The 21,283-nt window shown below is 46.6% G+C and overlaps 2 protein-coding genes, 1 long non-coding RNA gene and 1 other non-coding gene across 6 annotated transcripts; all 4 read left to right on the forward strand.

The window, feature by feature from the left end:
* Positions 1-5,836: 5,836 nt before the first annotated feature.
* LOC112936265 (small nucleolar RNA R71) lies at positions 5,837-5,943 on the forward strand. The gene has a single exon (XR_003238392.1). It is a non-coding gene; the product is annotated as a small nucleolar RNA R71 (small nucleolar RNA).
* Positions 5,944-14,490: 8,547 nt separating this feature from the next.
* LOC4345381 (uncharacterized) lies at positions 14,491-17,810 on the forward strand. Of its 3 annotated transcripts, none has more exons than XM_066303588.1 (4): positions 14,491-14,721; positions 14,822-16,093; positions 16,218-16,326; positions 17,470-17,810. In XM_066303588.1, the coding sequence occupies exons 2-3, from the start codon at positions 14,874-14,876 to the stop codon at positions 16,276-16,278; spliced, it is 1,281 nt and encodes a 426-aa protein (XP_066159685.1). In that variant the 5' UTR covers positions 14,491-14,721; positions 14,822-14,873; the 3' UTR covers positions 16,279-16,326; positions 17,470-17,810. The 3 variants fall into 3 exon arrangements, with proteins under 3 accessions (XP_066159685.1, XP_015648073.1, XP_025875676.1); XM_015792587.3 differs by having other exon boundaries at positions 16,218-16,289; XM_026019891.2 differs by having other exon boundaries at positions 14,837-16,093; positions 16,218-16,289.
* A 649-nt stretch (positions 17,811-18,459) lies between these two features.
* On the forward strand, positions 18,460-19,247 carry LOC107282006 (uncharacterized). The gene is made up of 2 exons (XR_001548146.3): positions 18,460-18,597; positions 18,784-19,247. It is a non-coding gene; the product is annotated as an uncharacterized lncRNA (long non-coding RNA).
* Positions 19,248-20,348: 1,101 nt separating this feature from the next.
* Positions 20,349-20,813, forward strand: LOC136351573 (uncharacterized). Its single transcript, XM_066303750.1, has one exon. The coding sequence runs from the start codon at positions 20,349-20,351 to the stop codon at positions 20,811-20,813; it is 465 nt and encodes a 154-aa protein (XP_066159847.1).
* The last annotated feature ends 470 nt before the right edge of the window (positions 20,814-21,283 follow it).

The raw sequence follows: 21,283 nt of genomic DNA on the forward strand, positions 1-21,283 counted from the left end.
TCAACGGAGTATTGCTGTCTCTTGTGTTTGAGTGCAGTATCGTAACCTCTCCATGATGGAGGTAGTTTCGCAATAATGCACCCGGCCACAAATTTGTCTGGTAAGACACACTTAAGGAGTTCGAGTTCCTTAGCCATGGTCTGTATCTCATGAGCCTGCTCAACTATAGAACGATTGTCAGCCATTCTTTAGTCATGAAACTGCTCCATGATATACAGATCATTGCTAGCATCAGTAGCACCGAATTTAGTATTCAGTGCATCGCACAACTCCCTTGCGTCGGTTATATGCATCTACACCTCGACCAGACGATCGCCAAGAACACTAAGAATGCATCCCACAAAGAGAGTAGTGGCCTCATCGAATTCTTTCTGCTGGTCAGCAGTAAGAACTCCCATAGGTCTGCCAGCACTCACCCAGAAGCATTTCATAGCTGTCAGCCACAGAGTGACCCTGATCTGCCATCTCTTAAATTGTATACCGGTGAATTTTTCTGGCCTCAGTGCATCGGCAAAACCAGCCATAGTAAAACCACAGTACCTATAATAAGGTTTTTCGATTGTTGACATTATAAGCACATAATGATTTAATTTATTCCATAAATAAATCATGACATTGCAGATGTAAACTAGCATAAACGCATCATTAGATCTACACATGTAAACTACACAGTATAACATGAACGGATCAAATATACGCAACCATAATATACTATGAGTGTTACTATAAATGCTACAATGGTATATCCGTACGCTTGCGGATGAACTCTGTAACCATAATATACCATGAGTGTTTCTAGCGCTATTGCTGGGAATTATATTTCTAGTAATGTCGTTAAGAAATACCAACGGAAGTCGGTAAAATAAGCACAGTACCATCAGAAAAATGGCTTCAAGGCAAATAAATAAATAAATAAATAAATAAATACACAATACAATTCACATGTCCACATGGATTAATGAGCAGTACTTTCTCAACCCATCATGGCAGTAGAGTTATTTCCTATATCATCGCACTAGAGCCAACACAGTTGGGTGTCTCTCCATGTGTTATATGCAGGAATATATACATATATTGATGTATAGCTTGCCCTTGAGATGCTGAGATCCGCCGCATTAGTGTCCGACTAGAACCCTTCTCCAACTTCAGGATTTCTCTGGGTCTGACTGAGAAGAGAGCGCATGCAGCGTCGATCGACGCAAAGAGCCTATGACTGTGATGACCATGTTGACATTATAAGCACATAATGATTTAATTTATTCCATAAATAAATCATGATATTGCAGATGTAAACTAGTATGAACGCATCATTAGATCTACACATTTAAACTACACAGTACAACAAGAACAGATCAAATATGCGCAACATATTGAACACGTACCGAGGTTGTGGAAAGACCGGTTGATTGGCAGGAACTACTCACGGTTGCAGGCGTCGACGAAGGCGCGCAGCACGCGAGCGGAGAGGAAGGCGAGCCGTCGCGGACGAACAGGGAGCAGTCGCCCAAAGCGCTTCCCAAAAACCTTATTGCCGCCTTCTCTCGGTGCAGGACGTCGAAGGTTTTTTGCCGCCTTCTCTCGGTGTAGGACGTCGAAGGCAGAGGTTCCGGAGACCTGCTCTCCCGATCGCCGGTGCACGCCGGCGAGTGGGATAGAGTAGTCTACGAGCGACGGCGCAGCACAGAGTAGGAGGCAAACCCTAGATTGATTTCGCATATGTTCATCAAGACGATAAGTCGCGCTGCGCAAGGCTGAGGAGCCAATTTTGCGGACCATTCGACGCGTACGTCGGGCACGCGCGCCGCCTGCCCTGGCAGGGCAGGCGGCGCGCGTGCGCGTGTGTTCCCCCTCTTCTCTCCACCACACATGTTTCAAGTGGCTAGGAGGGCATCCTCCCCTTTAAGGAGGTCCCCCTCTCCTAGAATAAGTAAGGTGGTACTAAACTCCATATGCATGACATCCCATGAGGTGGAATTTTGTGATTTTCCAAAGAATTAATCTTCGAATGGGCTAAGGCCCATCTATTAATTCCAATAGACCATGTATTCAGTAGACAATTTTAGGACTGGATGCGTCGGGAACACGAGACAAGAGATGAGAGTGCATTACAGTGTGTTAAGCATGGTGACGCTGGCAACATGAACAGATGTAGTATTTGTTCCACGCAAGACCGTCGCCTTGGTCGCCTCCTCATCAATTGCTAGTCTACCCAATATGGAGGAGTGGTTTCTCATGCTGTGCTCACACTGCTAGAAAACCCCTTATAAGTAGGCCTGCAAATGGGGTGGGATGTAATGGGTCTGATAGATTGGATTTTCATGGATTTTATTTGGATGGGTTGAAATGGGTTATTTTGTCTATTGGGTTGGATTTTGGATTGGGTTTGCCGAGAATGCAGGTTGGATGGTGTTGGATTGGTCGCGGAGAATTTTCAAGCTGGGAATGGATCCAATTCATGGTTTTAGTTTGGGTTGGACCAATGGATCTCACCTGCAACCTACTCCAACAGGTTGGAGCAGCAGGACATCCGCGGCGACCGCACGTGTCCCTCGCCTTGCACGGAGAAGATCATGTCGGCGGTGTCCTTGTCATTGAGGAGACCGGCAAATGGTGTTGGGCGGGGGAGACTCGAGCTCCGGCGTGTTGCTGGCGGTGACGACGGGGTCCTTGACGATGTTGATGACATACTCGATGGTGAGGCAGTCATCGCGGACGAACCCCATCGCCTCCCACTCGCACCGCTGCATGAACCTGAGGTGACCCCAGTTGGGAACGCCTTGGGAGAACATGCACGATGTCGAGCCGTCAATAGCCAGCACATGGAGTGCGCCTTGCCGTCGTCGCCTATGGCCGAGTGGATCAGTCTGAGGTCATAGAACAGGCGCGTCGTCGCGCCACCGCAACCGCCAGCGTGTATTCCATGTCGACGGCCGTGATGTCCTCCGGATGGCCTCCACTGCTAAAAAAAGAACATCAGTTCTGATTCGTAACTGATACTAGATGATACCTCGCGTGTTGCTGCGGAACACTCATGTGCAATATATAGTTCTAAACTTAAAGTATATCAAAAGTACAATTGTGTAATAGCAAGAAAATGCATGATCCATATAATACAGAAATATTGTGTGATAGTCTGAAGCATCAAAGTACCATTCATGGGTGCAAACGATTTGTGATGCTGTGGTATAGTGTAATGCATATATAGATTAGATTATTAAAGGAAATAGTATTTTTAACAGTGAATTATATTCTTAAATAATGTCTGAGTGGAATAAGCAGATTAAACCGTAATTATTTTTTTTAGCTTTAGGCTAGTGCCTTACAACTAATTAATCTGTCATCTAAAGTACTAACTTCGATCTGCGGAGCAGGAGCAATGCAGCAAGTCTACGGTTGAAACACTGTGTTAAGATGGCACAAAAAGTAGATACCTGCAACATGAAGAACAGAGGCAATAACAACAGAAGAAAGTACAATTCCATAAAATGTTTTCATGTTTTGAAAGGGTCAGTTTTACCTCACAGTGGAGTACCACATATTTTACTTACTAAACAGATATATAACTAATGAAATTATTCCTAATACAACATTCTTTATACAATTTTAGTGAACTAAAGAGAAAATGTGATATCTGACGAATGATTCCGGAAAGAAAGGAGAAAGCAATATTTAGCATAAACAGAAATTAATAACCACAATATCAATAAACTTACTGACAGAGGTTAGAAATATCTAGAAGTTGGCGAGAAAAAGTTTTGATCACCAGGATAATCAAATTACTATATGCATTACTTCCGATGGTGATCAATGGCATTTCTGTTTCGTGGTTGATCACATCAGCCGATGCGATTACATCCTTGGACTACATTGAAACCTCAGACAGAAGAAAATCCAAAGAATAAAGTTATATCAATCACAAAACTGTAGTTTGCAAACCTGAACTTCAAGTAGAAACATGATATAGCAAGGAAGTATAGCATGCACAGATCTAGGAACCGATATATGTACCTAAATTAAGTTCATTGCTAAAATAGTGACACATGGCCTTGCAATCTATGATAGTTTACACATGAAAATTCTGACGGTGTTTCTACTGAAGAAATTGCTTACTACCTCTTGCAAAGAAGATATCGATGCATGGTCATATAATAATATATGGAAAGCCGATGACCATAAACGAATATGAGGAACCGATATATTGGGATATTTTCTTGATAGAGGAATCATATGGGAAAACCCAATCAGTCACCGCTTTGAATGGGAAATGTTGTGGGAACTGACCTCAGTAATAGCCCATAGCTGCTGCTACAATGATAGCAGGCAATAGGAGTAGGAACGAACTGCAATAGGAATTCAGAAATACAGCAGCAAAGTTGAAAAATTGGTTTAATTTCAATCTTGCTAGTAGAAAATAAAGAAGAGGCCAAACCAAATCCGTCTATCTGTTTTTCTAATTCTTTGATAACTTAGTGGCAACAGGAACAGATCAATCTAGCGTGACTGGAGAAAGAAATAAAGGCCATAAATTGAATGAACATATACTATATGATTCAAGAAGAGAAGGAAGCAAACCTTTGGGAAAGGAATATATAATAGGAGAAGCGGAGTGGCTGGGATGGGGGAAGCGAGAGCGGCGCGGGGATGCGAGGAGAAGCAAGAGCGGCGGCGGTGCGCGTACGGCCGGGTGGGGATGGAAGAAGTAGCGTGCGATGGGGGAGGAACCAAGCGCGTCGCGCGGGGAGAGCAACCGGTGGCGGGCCCGCGCCTGGCGCGCGGTGCAAGATGCGGGAGAGGATAGGAGCGATGCGGGAGAGGGGAGCTGATGCGCGTGTGGGGCCGGCGAAGCAGCGAGATGCAGGAGAGGAGAGGAGGGAATGCGCGTGGGGCCGGTGCCACAGCGAGATGCTGGAGAGGAGAAGAGAGGAGCGATGTGGGAGGAAGGGCTTGATGCGGATCCAACGGTGTGGATAAAAAGGGGTGACGTGGAAGCACCAGGAAGCATAGAATTGTAGTAGTGGGGATGATTTGTATAGGTATATAGGATTAGTGTTGGTTCGCATCTCGTCACTAATGACCCTCGCGTTGAGTCAAGCGAGGAGTCACCGCCACCGCGGGTGCTATCTGTTTACACCTAAATTTGGCACCTATGGACGAAATAGGGGAAAATTGCCAATGTTTGAAAAGTGTCGGGTTTCCTTCAGAGCGGGCTGGTATGACCGCCGTGTGTTGGCCGGTCAGACCGCCGGGTGAGGGCCGGTCAGACCGGTTGTATGTGGCCGGTCTGACCGGCTGAGTCCGAGTCTGGGTCTGTTACGTCTAGTCTCAAAGCTTCCTTGCTCGGGAAGGCATGTTTCATGTTTTCTTAAGTTTCTATCCTAAGTTGGACGTGGAGAAGGACCTGTAGAGGGCAAGACCAACCCCTATATAAGGGACAAGGCCGGTTCATTGTAAACCCCCGAATACAATCTACTTGAATCGTTCTTTTACCATGTTTTCTATTTTACCCTAGTTTTAGTCCATCTTTGTCGATTTGCGTTGTAAATCGTCCGCCGCCGCTGCGAGAGTGCAACACCTCTTTGTAGGTTTGTCCTGAAAACCTTCCGTTTTACCCACGAGACGGGTAGTTATCCTCATATCGATCTAAATTGGCCTAGAGGCTGATTTTGATCTCTAAATTGGCTCTGCTAGCCGGTTTAGCTGTTTTTCTACAAAACCCATCTTGATTTGGCTGTTTGGCGATCGAGGTGAGAAGGCTCCTCCAGCTACCGCGTCTAGGTGGTCACGGGACATGGGAGTGAGTCCATTATAGAAATTTTGCAAGATCATCCAGTCGTCCATCCCATGATGAGGACAGGCGGCCACATACTCCTGAAGTCGTTCCCACGCCTCAGGAATGGACTCGTCCCTTGTCTGCTGGAAACTCAAAATTCTTCCGTGAAGGGCATTGGTTTTGCCCATCGGAAAGAACATTAAGAGGAATGCCGTGGAGCATCTGTCCTAAGTGTTGATTGTAGCACGGTTGGCATAAAACCACTGCTTTGCTTTCCCAAGGAGAGAAAATGAAAACAGTCGTAGCCTGACGGCGTCTGGACTGAGACCCTTCATAGTGTACGTGCTGCAAATGAGCATTGGCATCCTCGTTCGGCTTGCCACAGAATGGGCTAGCCTGCGCCATCGTGATGAGGCTAGACTTCAGATAAAAATCCACATCTCCCATGTTGATCTGCGGCCCAATGGCCACATTGTCAGCAGAGGGAGCAGCAAATTCACAGAGAGTCTTGTTAGCCATAGTCTTGAAAGTCTGTGGCGCTGGTATGGCTGGTTTCTTTGTCGGGAGAGTTTTCTGCGGAGCGACGACTCGCGGCTTGACGCTCCGGAAGAAAGCTTCTGGATTTTCCTTAAAGTTTTCTGGCAGGTTGAAACCAGTCACGCACTACCCTGTTTCCACACAAAAGTGAAAACAACCAAGGTTAGCCTGCAAAGGACAGTGATTATACAGAGGTAAATATAAAATATTAGTTCTGGTAATCTCTATTATAAATATTCCCCGGCAACGGCACCAGAAATGCTTGTTGGTATTTCTTAACGACATTACTAGAAATATAATTCCCAGCAATGGCGCAGAAATACTCCTGGTATATTATGGTTACAGAGTTCATCCGCAAGCGCACGGATATACCATTGTAGCATTTCACCCGAGAGTATTTCAAGGGTATCGTATTTATTTAATCCCGTGGGAATATCATAGTAGAAAGAACCTGACTAATAATTTATATGTTACTTGTAATAATCATAGTCTAAGTAGGGGTTAATATAATCCAACGGTAGAATGACACACAAGCAGGGAGCTACTCATTCTTATACTAAAATATCTAAGCTAAGTGGACAAAAAAGAGGACAAAAATCTATTCCTATACTTCTAGTATACATAGTATACATATATTCTAGTTATCTGACATACTAGCTAATACCCTCTATCCGATGACCTCCTGGTACTTCGAGAAGTAACCCCTGACTGCCGAGTTCCTTACGACAGCCCGTCATGACCATACAACCGAGGCTAAATACAAAGGAGTACCTTCCCTAGAAAATTAACTTAGGACAATATACACGAGCGGAGGAATACCCGTACTGAGCTGTCACCATCAGCGGCCCACCTCTCATTCGCAGCATATAACCCCAAATAATGATATCCCGTAATCTAGACACCACGCCTAAACTACCAGATACTACTCTAATATCATCGTCATGACATAGAGTAATTGCATAAGCAAACACTATACCCGTACCGATGCATTTCCCAGATAAGCTAGTAGTATAATCAGTATAACATGTACATAATGTAAAGTTGGCATTCATATACTCGGAAAGTATTTCAATACCATAAATGTATAAAGAAGAGTATTATAAATAAAGTACAAAGCTTACAAAGGAGAAGAGAAGAGCTACTAGAGCCATACCCGAACTCTTCCAAAGGCTTCCGGACTCCGATTTCTACTCTATTCCTATTCCACTAGCTTAAGAACACTAAACTAAACTTCAGAGAATATGAGAGAGCTTTGCTTGAAGTGTGTGAGTGAAGTGAGAAGAGGAGCTCCTTAAATAGGCTGCCAATGATGGTTGTGGCAGTTGGAATGGTCGGAATTGCCCTCCAACCGTCATTGGGGAGTGATCCAAGCCATCCACCAGAAACCCTGCATCCAACGGTGCTAGGGGGTTCGGCCGAACTCCCTGGTTCGGCAGAACCAAGGGCTGGCCCAACCAGCCCAGGTTTTGGCTGGCGGCCTCCTCCGTTGTTTCTCTTTGCAGACTTGTGAATTTTGGCCCAATTCATCGTGTCATTTCTGAGTTCTTGGCCCATTCATACATAAGTCTGATTCTCAACATCGTCCGATTGATTTATCGTCTGATTTGATGTCGATTCTCCTCCACTTAATGATTATTCTCTGCAAAAGGTTAGTGAACCAAATACTAGTGGAATATTATTATTCTAACATAAATATGCATTGCAAGCATAACTAGTTCTCCTCTATTTTGGTAATATTGACGGTCGAAACTGATCGCTAACGACCGTCAACACCGTTCGACTTTTTCACCAGTACCGGATTTGCTAACCACTCTGGGTGGTCGATTTTTTGAATTACCCCTGCCTTGAGTAGCTTTTGCACTTCTGCTTTCGCCGCTTCTTGGCGATCTGCTGACATCTTTCTTAATTTCTGCTTTTTCGGCTTTGCGTCAGGTTTAACTACTAGGTGGTGCATGATGCGGTCTAGCGAAATGCCTCCAACTTCATCTGGCCCCCAGGCGAAGATATCAATGTTCTTCTTGAGCACAGCCAAGATACTGTTCACCTCTTGCTCGCCCAGATCTCCCCCGAGCGATACGACTTTTGTGGGGTCGATATCGTCTATCTGCACCTGGGTAACCTTGCCATGTAGAGAAAGCTTCGGCATTGGTCTAGCTCTTTCTTGCCCTTCGATGTCGACAGTATGCACTTCCCTGTCGAAGGGGGCCACTACGGCGGCCGAGGGCTGCAGCCCCTTGACGACAATCACACCGGCTGGACCAGGCATCTTGAGCTTGAGATAGTTGTGGTGGGAGACTGCTTCGAATTTGTTCAGAGTGCCTCGGTCGAATATGGCATTGTAGTTGTACAGGATGTCAACAATGTTGAAGAGTATCTCCTCTTCTCTTTTGTTTTCTTGAGTACCGAAGGCGACCTTTAGGAGGGCTTGACCCAAGACTTGCACGGCTTCGCCTCCAAAACCCCGAAGCGAAGTCGGTGCTTGAGACAACGCCACGGTCGGTAGCCCCATCTTGGCATATGTTCCGGCGAAAATGACATCAGCTGAGCTTCCCCCATCAATCAAGATACACCGAACTTCAAAACCGGCCATTTCTGCCGATACCACCAGTGGGTCTTGGTGTGGGAACAGAACTCCTTCGGCATCCTCTGGTCCGAAAGATATCTGTTGCGCGAAATACCTTGGGGTCCCTTCACCTGCTGAGACGATGTTGTGCACTGCACGAAGTTGCATCTTTTTCTGGCATTTCGATGATTGCGAAAAGGGATCAAATCTTGTGATGACTTGGATCACTCTTCACTGTGCATCTTGGCGTTGTTCGGCCTGAGGTGCTTGGTCAAGAACTGCTTTGCGAAGCGCCTCTTCAGCCCTGCGTTGCTACTGCCTTGTGGCTTGAGTGTTACCTTGCTGTCGGATATTTCGACATTGCTCAGTCGTGTGCGAAGAGCGTCCGTGAAAGGCGCGGTACAAATCCTTCTTGATTTTCTTGCAAAAAGGTTGTTGCTGGCTGCCTGCTTGTTGGGCGTCGAACTCCTTGCAAAGGGCTTGTACTTCTTCGACAGCCATCACTGCCTTTCCGGCGCGATTGGTTCTGAATTTTTTCCACGTCATTGGAGCTTGACTCGGCCTTGGAGGTTGCCCTTGATTTGCTGGAGGTGGGGGCCGAACCAGCACAGGTGCTAGACCAATGGCTTGAGCTTGAGCTTGTGCGGCGGCAGTTGCAGCGGCAGCTGCCTTGTCATAGTCGGCTTGGATTTCCTGCCACTGCTTGGTGTCTTCCTCAACTCGAGCATAACCATTGATTATGCGAAAGAGGTGTCCGATCGTCCTTGGCTCCTTGCGAGCGATCTTCCTTGTGAGTTCACCCTCAAGTAAGCCAGCCAAAGCTGCGTTGACAACGGATGCTTCGTTATATCTTGCACTTGGCATCGCGCCTGTGAGAACCAGCACATGTATTCCCGTGTCGATTCCCCTGGCCTTTGGCGAATGCCAAGATGGTCTTGTTGGATTTTCGACTCCTCATAGGTACCTCGAAAGTTAAGGACAAAGACACCGCGCAATTGCTCGCATCAGTAAATGCTATTAAGAGGCAAGTTAAAGTACCAAGATCGAGCAATGCCATCGAGCGCGAGGTGAATTACCTTCGCCTTGATATTCTCATTGCCATGAGCGGCTTCAATTGCGGATTCATAGATGGAAAGGAACTCTTTTGGGTCCGTTTCTCCCAAATACCTTGGGATGGGAGGGTACTTGAATTGAGGAGGAATGAGATGACTCTTGATTCTCCAACTCAGTGGCAAACCCTTTTCGCCACCCGGCTTTATCGCAGCACCATGTTGGCAGGGCCAACCTAGCTACAGGTATGGAAGCGCGAATGGTGAAGTCACGGCTTGCACATGAGGTTGGGCCCTGGGCGTTGATTGGTGCCCCGTGCCAAACACCAACGCCTGGGCTTGCTGATCCGTCGAAACGGCTTGTGCCGCCACGGTTGGGTCGATCATGGCTTGGGTCCAGGCTTGGTTCGGCAGTGGAGCTGTTCCGAACCCGAGGGGCGTAGCTTGCATGAAGGTCATAGGTGCTTGAATCGTGGCACTGGGGTCGAATTGCGGTAATTGGCTTCGAGGCGAAACCCCTTGAGCCAGCTGGTTCGCTTGGCTTGAAATGCCGTACTGGCCCAGCAGTTGCCCAGCTAGAGCACCCTGACTTGGAGTTCCCTCGGCTTGGGTCGAAGGTGAAATTCTTGGTAAGTTGTTGGGTTGATTTAGCTGCTGCAGAAAGGCTTGAAACTGGGCTTGCAAGGCCAAAGCTGCCTCCATCATTGCTTTTGGCATGTGAGTGGGCTTCGGGTACTGTACTTGAGGTGCAACCGTGCGAACCGGCGCCAAAATCATGTCAGGGGTCGGGCACGGGGCCACAGCTGGAGCAGGCTTGGCGAAGTACGTCGGAGCTTGTACGACTTGTGCAGCATGCAGAGGAAAAGCTTGGGGCTGGGTGAAGACGGTCAAAAACTGCTGGGCATAGGCCTTGGCTTGCCTCTCCGCTTCGTATGCTTGCTGCTGCTCTTGCATCTGGCGAAGCGTATCTTGCAACTTGGTCATGTTCTGACGCATAGCCCCCATGTCAGCTTCGGCTTGAGCTTCAAGTTTGGCGTTGGCTTGCGAGATGGTGATTGTTGTCGAAGTTGTAGCTTGTTGCGAAGAGGCGGCAGCTTGAGACGCCCCCAATATTTGAGACGAAAGGATTACGTCCCTGATCTGGAGCGTTTCCACCGCGGCCGCTGCCTTCGCCCCCTCTTGGTCTGTCGAAGTAGTCGGTGCCGAAGGTGGGAGAGATGGCGCCGCCGTCGGAGGTGGCGCGGCTCCTGCTGCTGCAGAAAGGCTTGAAACTGGGCTTTCAAGGCCGAAGCTGCCTCCATCATTGCTTGTGGCGTGCGAGTGGGCTTCGGATACTGTACTTGAGGTGTAACCGGGCGAACCGGCACCGAAGTCATGTGACGGGTCGGGTGCGGGGCCGCAGCTGGAGCAAGCTTCGCGAAGTAGTTTTAATTGGTTAAAATTATTTCCAAGGCTCTGAAAAATTCACTAAAATTCATGTTAATGTATTAGAACATGGGGAACTCAAGAAAAATTCCACCACGCCATTTTTGATTATTATTTACGTTTATTAATTAGGATTCAACTCTAGGTTAATTTAAACAATTTCTTCGGGCGATTTACTTAATGAATTTTTAAAGCAAGAAAGGGGAAACTTCAGGGCGTGACATCTACGTAATATGACATCAAGCAGACAAAAGAAAAGGATTATACTGGTTCAGGTCCCTTATCAGGTAATAGCCCTAGTCCAGTTTATATGAGATTGATGACGGAGAACCACAGATTACAATGAAAGTAAGCGAATCAGACGATAACGACAAGATCGTAATCGATGTACTCAACGAGATCTTCTGGCGACTTGGCTCCGCGTACTCCGGCTTCGTAAACTATGGTGGGTGTGTTGGCGATGAGATTCGATGCCCTGCACCCCTCCCTGGAGGTCCCTTTTTATACCGTGGATCATCTTGACCCCCAAGTCAACGGAATCTCTATCCCTTCGAGTAGGATTCAGGAAATCGCTTATCTCGTAGAGATATTTCCGTAATTTGCAACAGATTCCAAACGATGGATACGGAAACGATCCGTGTACGCAAAGGTATACCTTATCAGTGTATTCTATAAGTCGTAGGATAGGAGGTATGCCTTATCCGTAACCCTGACAATATGGAAATATGAATATGATTCAGAATAGTCTAAATGCATTATGGCAGTGTGATGGCAATATTGCAATATGGGAATCTGATTGTGATTCATAGCAATCAGATTCTTAATTTTTGTGCCAAAACAGTCAGACTCAGAATTTTATCACACAATAACTTTGTGCCAAACAAATAAGATGCAGAATTTTGTGCCACAACAGTCAGACTCAAAATATTGCCACACAACAATTTTGTGCCAAACCAATAAGATTCACAGTTTTCTTCTACAACAGTCACATTCACATTCAGAATTGAACATAGTCAAATTAGTTCTGCCATTACAGCAAACAAGCCTTAGAGTGTGGCAACATTTCACAATCAAGCGTTTAGAGTCTGGTATAACATCAAACAAACAAGCCTAATAGTCTGGAATTAAATCACAGAAACAAGCCTTAGAGTTTGGCAAGCTAAATTGCATAAAATAAAAGTTGGAGCCTTAGAATCTGGCATTACATAAACCATAGTTTGCATTACAAATCCCACAAACAGAGAATCGCAGCTTATCAGATTGCCAAGGTGGGAGCAGAAGGAGTGGTCCAGCTGAACTTTTTTTTTAGCCTTCTTTGCTGGTCGAACATGCTGAGACTTGTTTCCCTTCTTTGCAGGCTCCTGAACTGAAAGAGAAATAGAAGCCTTTCCAGATTTTATCTGGATTGATGCACTTGTAGAAGCTTGGGAGTGTGATACAATTGCTTGCAAATTGACACATGCAGACCCACCCTGCTGTGTTGCCACTTTTGCTTTTGCATTGATCTTTACAATTTGAAGGTGCTCCATTGGTGCCTGCAAATGATTGTATTAGATCAAGTTTTGAATTGAAAACAATTTAAAGTACATTCGATCACTAACCCTATTTGATGTTGTCATTGATGTCTTTGACAGCCTAACACCAGTGGTAGCAGATGAAGGTGCCTTCCTATTCCTACTCTGGACACTACTTCCAGGAGGGCTTGAGACATTGGCATTGGCTCAGCTTCCTCTGTTAAATCAGGTGTTTGAGTTGCCAATGGCTCAAGATCCTGTGTGTATACCACTATACTTCTCTCACTAACATGAACTTGTTCAGCCTCAGCCTCTGCATTGTCACCTTCCATGCCTACTTGCTGCACTTCTGCATTATCACCTTCCATGCCAACTTGCTCCATTTCTGCATTATCACTTTCCATGTCAACTTGTTCTACCCCATTCCCATCTGATTCATCTCCCATGTCCTCTTCCATCTCCAACTCATAGTCACTTCCTTCATCCTCATATGATAGATCAACTAGGATTGGTGCATCTGCATACACCTCAGCCACCCCTCCATCCACAATACAATCATTCATGTATTGGCACATACTGTCGTCATCCAATAGTGCCCTTAACTCAGAATTAAGATCTTTCCCTGGGAACAACAAATGTAGCATTGTTCCTTCACCAACTTTGTAGTGGTCATGCAAATGGCCTACTATTTTAGGCAGAGATACCTTATCTTGATCTAGGTAAGACATTGCCTCACTTCCACCAACATAGTGCTTCTCCCTACCAGACACCACAAAATCTCTATTGAAGTGAAACGTAACTTGAAGGGTGTTTAAGACGTCCATGGAACCTACATGCAAGTTGGAAAAAAATCACTTCCCCATCGTTTTAAAATACCTAGGTTTTAGATCCCAAATAAAAAGAGAGGCAATGGATGATATAGTATGACCAAATCGAGGTTACCAACTGTTGTTCTACATAAACAATGCTGACTACACCAAATCCGAGGGCACAGTGCGCATCTACCACAACATATAATTTGGTGGAGAACCCTAAATCAAAATGGGGAGACCACGATAAAGAAAGGGTGGACTCACCAGCTCGTGCTGCTCCAGTTGCGGTCGCCCCAAACCACCACCGCGCTGCATTCCACCGCTGTCGACGCGCCCCCTAGCGCCACCCGAGCCGTCGCCCTCTTCGTCGCCAAGCTCACAGTAAACATGTCTAGGGTTTCGGTCAATGAAAAAATGAGCGGGATGGCTACACGCGTGGGCATTTACCAGTCCGGATCTCACTCAGCTAACGATAACCTAGTGTCAGCTACCTATTTCCCACCATCCTCAGCTAAGTCAGCAATGTTGACCACAGTCAAGTTGCCATGTCATCAAATACTGCCCATAATACTGCCATAGGAGTCGGTCTGTACCGGTTTTAATATTGAGGGTTAGGGTCGTTCTATCCGGGTTTTCTTAACATTACGAATTAGATTTTTTTACCATTAAGGAAGTCAAGGACTTCTTAGCCGATCGAGACAAAGGTTATGGAAAGCCCAAATCGACAACGACATCCCAGCGTAATAATGGGCCTCCGGCCCGGTCCCCCTCCCCTTCTCTCTCTCAAACAAAAACAAAAGGGGAGAAACCCTCAACACCCGTCCGTCCCGTCTCGTTCTGCGCCGTCTCGCCGGTCTCCATCTCCATCACCGGAGAACAGCGATGTCGGCGACCTACTGCTTCCGCCGCATACTTTTGCCTTTCACTCCTCGCGCCCAGTCAATCTCCCCATCTCCTCGGCCTCGGCAATAGTATCCTCGCGAGTTCGCCCGCCGGCGCCAATCTCCATCCCGCGAGCAGCCGTGCCGGCGTCCTGCTGCTTCCGCCCCCGGTGAGCACCCGTGCCCTACACTCATCGTCTTTATTCCCCATCTTCTGTTGTAGATCTGGGATATTTTTTCGCTTTGTCTCAATCCTAGTACTAATAACAGGTTTCCCCCAAAAAGAAATATATTTGGTGCCCCTGGCATCCGGTAGATCGGCATGCCAGCGGCCTTGGTGGCGTGCAGCGGCAAGCGCCGGCGGCGGACGGCCACCACTCATGCTGCTCGGGACTCATCGTCGTGGGCTTCTCTGGCGGAGGATCTGGTGAGCCTGATAGGCTGGCGGGTGCTGGCTGGAGATGTGCGAGACTACATCTGCTTCCGCGCCGCGTGCCACCACTGGCGCTCCTGCACCGCCAGCCCGTGCGGCCGCGGCGTTGTGGACCCACGCTTCCACCCGCGGCGGTGGATGATGCTCCCTGAGGGGAACGGTCTCTACCCGGGCCACGGCATGCTGCGTGGCTTCGTTCGCTTCTTCAACCTCTCCACCGGCGCTTTCGTCCGTCTCAAGCTGCCCATCGTCCGCGACCACCGCATCCTTGACTCCGTCGACGGAATCCTCCTCCTGCAGCGGAACCGTGACACCGCGGTCCGTCTTCTCCACCCCTTCACCGGCGACATCGTCGACTTCCCGCCGCTGGACACCTTGCTGCCGTACATGGGCCGCCGGTCGGAGGAATATCTCAGAGATGTCGCTGCTGCCTCCATAACATCATCAGCTGATGATCAAGCCGTCTTGCTTATGATATGGTTATTCCGCACGGTGCGCGTAGCCTTCGCCGCCTCTGGGGATAAGCAGTGGAGGGTGTCGAGCTGGTCCATGTACCAAGCCTATACTCCATTGCCATTCCAAGGCAAGCTATACATATTGGATCAAGCCACGGCTTATGGTGGACCTGAGGTCTTGCAGATAGACCCACCCCTGCAACTGCAACTGGAAGGGACGACGGAGCTCTCGCTACCACCACCAAAATCAATTGCTAAATGTCCAGCAAGGACACCTGACTCATTCTTTCTCTACCATTTGGTAGAATGTGACTCTGACATTCTGTTGGTCACCTTTGGTGTTAGTGTGTATGCACAAATTTCAGTTTACAGACTAGCTGATCTTATTTCGGGAACAACTGTCCCGGTGACTTGCATCGGCAGCAATTCCCTTTTCCTTGGTAATAGGAATCTCTGTGTCAGCTCCAAGGCGTTTCCTACCATTGTGGGTGATGCCATTGTGTTTTACCATCAGAAGGAGAATTATCTTGCACAATACCACCTCAGAAGCGGCACATTGTCACCCACATCAGATGGATGTATCTTTGCGACTAATATGCCAAGTCCTAGTAGCATCATTCACCATATCTACACCTGTTGCTTTCGTACACAATGGTTAGTGACATGTTTTTTATTTTTTTCCCGTCATTGTTCTCTTTAATAATAGTTATTCCTTTCAATGGAGCATTTTGTGCTCTGCTTGGTAATTAAGCTCATTGTTTCCCCTCTCTACCTGTAGGACCAAGGGACATTTATTGTTTCAAAGGGAGAACAGGGCATGGCAGATGAAACGGAAGTAGGGATAGACGGGGTAAGTCTTGCCTCCGGTGCAATGATTCTGCTTGAATGTATGCATTTTTGGCTTCTACTATGCACCCAACTCTCAATACAACTGATTGATCAATTTATTAATTATTGAGTCTTTTTCCTAGTATTAAAGTGAAAGCAAGATGGCTGCAGAGCTTTGCATTTTAATTAGATATTATGCAACTATCTGGGCACACATTTCTCAATTGGGGTTTGCAAATCTTCGTGAGACCCTACAAGTGTATATATTTATTACTAACATTGATTGCTTATTTTTGTTGAGATACACTGAAAAAGTAATTGTCTTCTGATGAATTGTGTCGTGTAAACAACTTGCTTTCTTCTAATTGTATGACATGCAATCTTTTGCATGTTTGCGAGAAAAAATACGCTGTGCATTTTAGTTACAATTATTATTATGCATAAGATGAATTAGTAGGTTATGCTATTTAGAGTTTTTGTTTTTTGAAAAGAAACATATTCGGTGAGGAAAATAAGATGTAGGTTAAGATTTGCATTTGCACTTTACAGCACAAATGGACAGTTAGCTGCACCCATCTGCATACAGGACTGAAAATGGTCTCACAGCTGCTTGTATGGAGCTACTAAAGGAGTTTGAACAAGTAATGCTGGCCATTGAGGTTATGCAACCTACAAAACATATGAAAGTAGTAGTAATGACCTTGATGTAACACAATTTGAACTGTACAATGTGCCTGTAGAGTGTCCATGTTCTCTCTTGTCTTCTTAGGTAACTCGCCAAGCATCACAACCACAATTAGCACAGTTGAATTTGATTATGGTTGTCATTTACAATTGCAATGTTATCACTGTTACAAATCATACTTGACTAGTTTATTTCTTCTGTTAGCACTGAACTTAATTAGCAGAGAGAAAGCAAATGCATTTCTGTGAGGATGTGCATATGTATTTGCAAGTTATTGCATTGTTTGGGAGTTGAACACACATTGCTCACATGTTGATTTTCCAGAAGCTTTAAAAGGATAGTCTTAATATGTTCAGTGGAGATGCTAGTTTGCCATTTTCATATTTAGGATCTAAGACATTCTCTATCTAAATGCTTTATCATGCATGTGTTTCCTACTATTTTATTTGATTAGATTGGTTCAGTTAGTATAGTGATGACTAACTTGTCGCCTGTTTTTCTACTTGGGTCCTGCTAGGCGTAAACAACTCTTGTTTTGTGTTGGTGGTGGTGCCTGCCTGCCTGGTTTTCCTTCAGGGATATATTTGTTGATCTACAGGGGAAGTAGTTCCCGGGGGCTGTGAAAGTTTTGCTTTGGTACTTATAATCATGTTACTATTTATGTGACAAAGATGCTTCCCTCTGTTGTTGAATCAGGCAACTGTTTCATGTTGAAACAACTAAATTAATTATTGTAATTGGCATGGTATTTTCCAATGGAGTTATGTAACCCTGGCTTGTAAAGTTCTTGTGACAATTGATCAAACTTCCATCATCATAGTAGAATTCTAATATATCCTTATGAGCTAGTCAAACTTAGCTATCATGAGCATAACTAATTAGAGTTGTTTGATGAAAATATTGTAAAATTCTATCTAATTCTGGGGGTTCCTTTGGATTTTTGGCAAGAGGTATTCTAGCCTAGCCTAGCCATGCTTTGTGTTTGGAACTGGTGAAAAAAAAATCCTAGCTTTTTGGAGCAAGCTATCCTCCACGGGCCAGAAAAACCGGGCTCGTCGAGAAATTCGTGAGAAATGACGAGCATTCGAGCAACCGTTCGGCGTAGCTGAAACAAGCTAGTTTGCTAGCTCGAGCTATAGCTCAACTTGGCTATGCTACCAAATTACCAAAACGATCGTCATACACTAAGCTAAAATCATGCGCTTTGCAAGCAAAATGTACAATCAAAATATTACTCCCTCTGTCTCTCGATATTTGACGCTGTTGACTTTTTTAAACACATTTGACCGTTTATCTTATTCAAAAATTTTTGTGAAATATATAAAACTATATGTATATGTATACCTAAGTATATTTAACACTGAATCAAATAATATGAAAAGAATTAATACTTACTTAAATTTTTTAATAAAACGAACAATCCAATATGTTTTGAAAAGTCAACAGCGTCAAATATTTAGAGACGGAGCGAATACTATCTAAAATAACTTTCCCCTCCCGTCTCTCTCGGTGCCTCCTCTGAGAGGTGACTTTCAGTGCGACGTAGAGTTTTCCCCTCCGGATTCCCTCTCCGTCTCCGGTGGTCTTTGGCCGCCGGCGAGGGGATGAGGGGTCCGAGGGATAGTCGGGCTCATCCCGTAGTCAGGTAAATTCTGTAGTAGGTTTTTTTTTTTCCTTTTGCTGTGCAGTTCGAAGAGGATGGTGGCATCTTCCTCCTTCGTCCTGGAGGTGTCTGGCCATGGATGGAATTGCTGGAGCTCGCTCTGGCATATATCGTCCGGTTGAAGACCTCTGGGTTAATCACCTACGTCCTACTCCTCTGTGTGTGCAGGTCGGAGTTCTCCAGATCCACATAGGAGAGGTTGCGCCGGCTGTTCAAGAATTCTCCAGCAAGAAAATACACAAGAATGGTGTTCTTCTCCTTCGGCATCGATGTCGGATTTACAAGGGGCGGCTGTGATTTATTTGTTTGGCCAAGGTAGCTTCAACCTCCATCACGGAGGTCCCGACTGGGTTTGCTCCTCGGCTCAATCATTTGTAGCTTGCCATGCTATCATCTCCGTCGTTGTGGGCAGTGGGCACAAGTTGGATCATTGCTCTTGTGAAAGAGGCAGATGAAGGACCCGATTGCCTTTTCCTTTTCTTTTCAAGTCCTTTTCTGCAATCTGCATGTTCTAAAGTTAATTTGCTCATCTTACAGGGTACTTTCCGCAAACTGGATCTACTCCCAGTTCCTATGTTCCCTCGTGTACCATGTACTTAAGCTCACTAGAAGAGTATAAGTGCATGCTGGGACACGCCGCGCACAGAAATTGGCTCGAACAAAATTACCATGAAGCACAAGCACATGCTAAATATTGTTGACTGAATGTTTCTAGTTTCACTTAACCATAGCCATGGGACTTGTAAATTGGAATTAGAATCATTTAGGTCAATATACATGGAAAACCATGATTTCAAACAGTTATAATACTAAATTATCATGTGTTAACCTTTTTAGACTCATCCTCACCCACAGATCCATCTTAGGCATCTTGGCGTCCATTTTTAGGATCAAAAGAAATCGTACAGAGTGCACATCATATCGACATAGGAAATCATATACAATGACAAGGACTTCAGTGTTGGTGCTGCCTTCCCCCTCGAGCCATTTCGTCATAGTGACCCTGATATGGCTTATCATGTGGATGTACAATCTTTATGCTTTGATGCTAACAATGAACTTCTCCCAGGGGAAAAAAAAAGCAATTATAATTTCATACTGTACCATTATGTTCACAGTGAAAGCAATCAGGAAAAGAAAAAGAGTGTGTTCACAGTTGTTGGAGGTATACCACGAGAACCTTCGGCCGAACCTACCGAAACCAAGGGCCTAAGCAAGGGCGCAAGACGGAGGCAAGGGACGAAGGCCGAGGAGACAACATGGGCGAAGGCCACATGGCGAAAGCCGTGGCATGAAGTACACAAGCTTCGCCGGGGATGGACCTCATCGGAGAGCCATTCGGCCGAAGACTACGAGGCGAAAGCCTTGCCACGAAGGGCATGGGTTTCGCCAAGTACCAAACTTCACCAAGAAAAGGCCCAGCGGGCCAACATGCCTTCCGGAGGCTTCGCCAACAATTGGGCCGAGCTACTTGGCCCATTAGGAGCCCATGCAAGCAAAAGACACTGTATGCCCATAATAATGTCCCTATCATAAAAGCAACCATGTAAATTCCCCTGTAAAGCCTAAACCCTAGAGGAGGAATCTGTAATAGGGTTATAAGTAGCCCATGTAACAGGGGATCTGAAAAATTTTTACTAAGCAATACAATTGTCTCTTTTTCCAACCACTGTTGAGAGAACCACTTGAAGCAGTTGTCGAATCGAAACCACTGAGAGTGAACGAAACCACTGATGCCATTGAAGAAGATCGTTAAGGAGAGAGTTGCCAAGCGAAAGGAGGGTAGCAGCGAGGGGGAGATGGCTGGGGAAGAAGGAGCAGAGCCTTTGGCTTCCAAGGCCGAAGCAAGAGCCACGCCACCTCCGGCGGTGTCGCCATCTCTCCCACCTTCGGCACCGACTACTTCGACAGACCAGGAGGCGGCGAAGGCAGCGGCCGCGGCGAAAGCGCTCCAGATCAGGGACGTAATCCTTTCGTCTCAAATACCGGGGGCGTCTCAAGCTGCCGCCTCGTCGCAACAAGCTACAACTTCGACAACACTCACCAACTCGCAAGCCAACGCTAGCCTTGAAGCTCAAGCCGAAGCTGACATGGGCGCTATGCGTCAGAACATGGCCAAGTTGCAAGATACGCTTCGCCAGATGCAAGAGCAGCAGCAAGCGTACGAAGCGGCAAGGCAAGCCAAGGCCTACGCCTAGCAGTTTTTGACAGTCTTAACCCAGCCCCAAGCTTTTCCTCCGCATGCTGCACAAGTCGTACAAGCTCGCTGCCGCCTTCATCCTCCACACCTGCCGCCGTGCTCACCGGTGAGGATCCCTTCCTCTTTTTCTCCTCTCCCTCCTAGCACCGAGCCGCGCCGCCGCCTTCCGCAACGCCGATTGCCGTCGCCGGTGACCGCGTGCCGCCGCCGCACTACCATAGCCGTCCGGCCGGCTTGAAGCTGAGCCGAGCCCGGCAGCCGCCGCCCGCGCCGTCCGATCGGCTCCCGGCCAATCTGGACCATCGGTCTCGAGGACCGGCTGTGGGCCACCCGCACGGTCCCGGTCCACGGTGGATCGGCCCATTTGAGCCGCTGCCAGGTGGGGCCCACTTGCCGGCGCCGCCCCCCTGTGCTGACATCATCACCTGGGTTTATTGCGCAATAAAACCTCTTAAGGCTTTTCTTTTT

Source organism: Oryza sativa, chromosome 8 (genome assembly GCF_034140825.1).
Source record: "Oryza sativa Japonica Group chromosome 8, ASM3414082v1".
Taxonomy (NCBI): Eukaryota; Viridiplantae; Streptophyta; class Magnoliopsida; order Poales; family Poaceae; genus Oryza; species Oryza sativa.

Bases quoted from the DNA above. Each gene is read 5' to 3' on its own strand.
- LOC4345381 (XM_066303588.1), top strand. From the start codon at position 14,874: ATGCCAGCGGCCTTGGTGGCGTGCAGCGGCAAGCGCCGGCGGCGGACG. The intron at 16,094-16,217 runs GTTAGTGACATG...CTCTACCTGTAG, and splicing joins TGTTGCTTTCGTACACAATG to GACCAAGGGACATTTATTGT.
- LOC136351573 (XM_066303750.1), top strand. From the start codon at position 20,349: ATGCCATTGAAGAAGATCGTTAAGGAGAGAGTTGCCAAGCGAAAGGAG.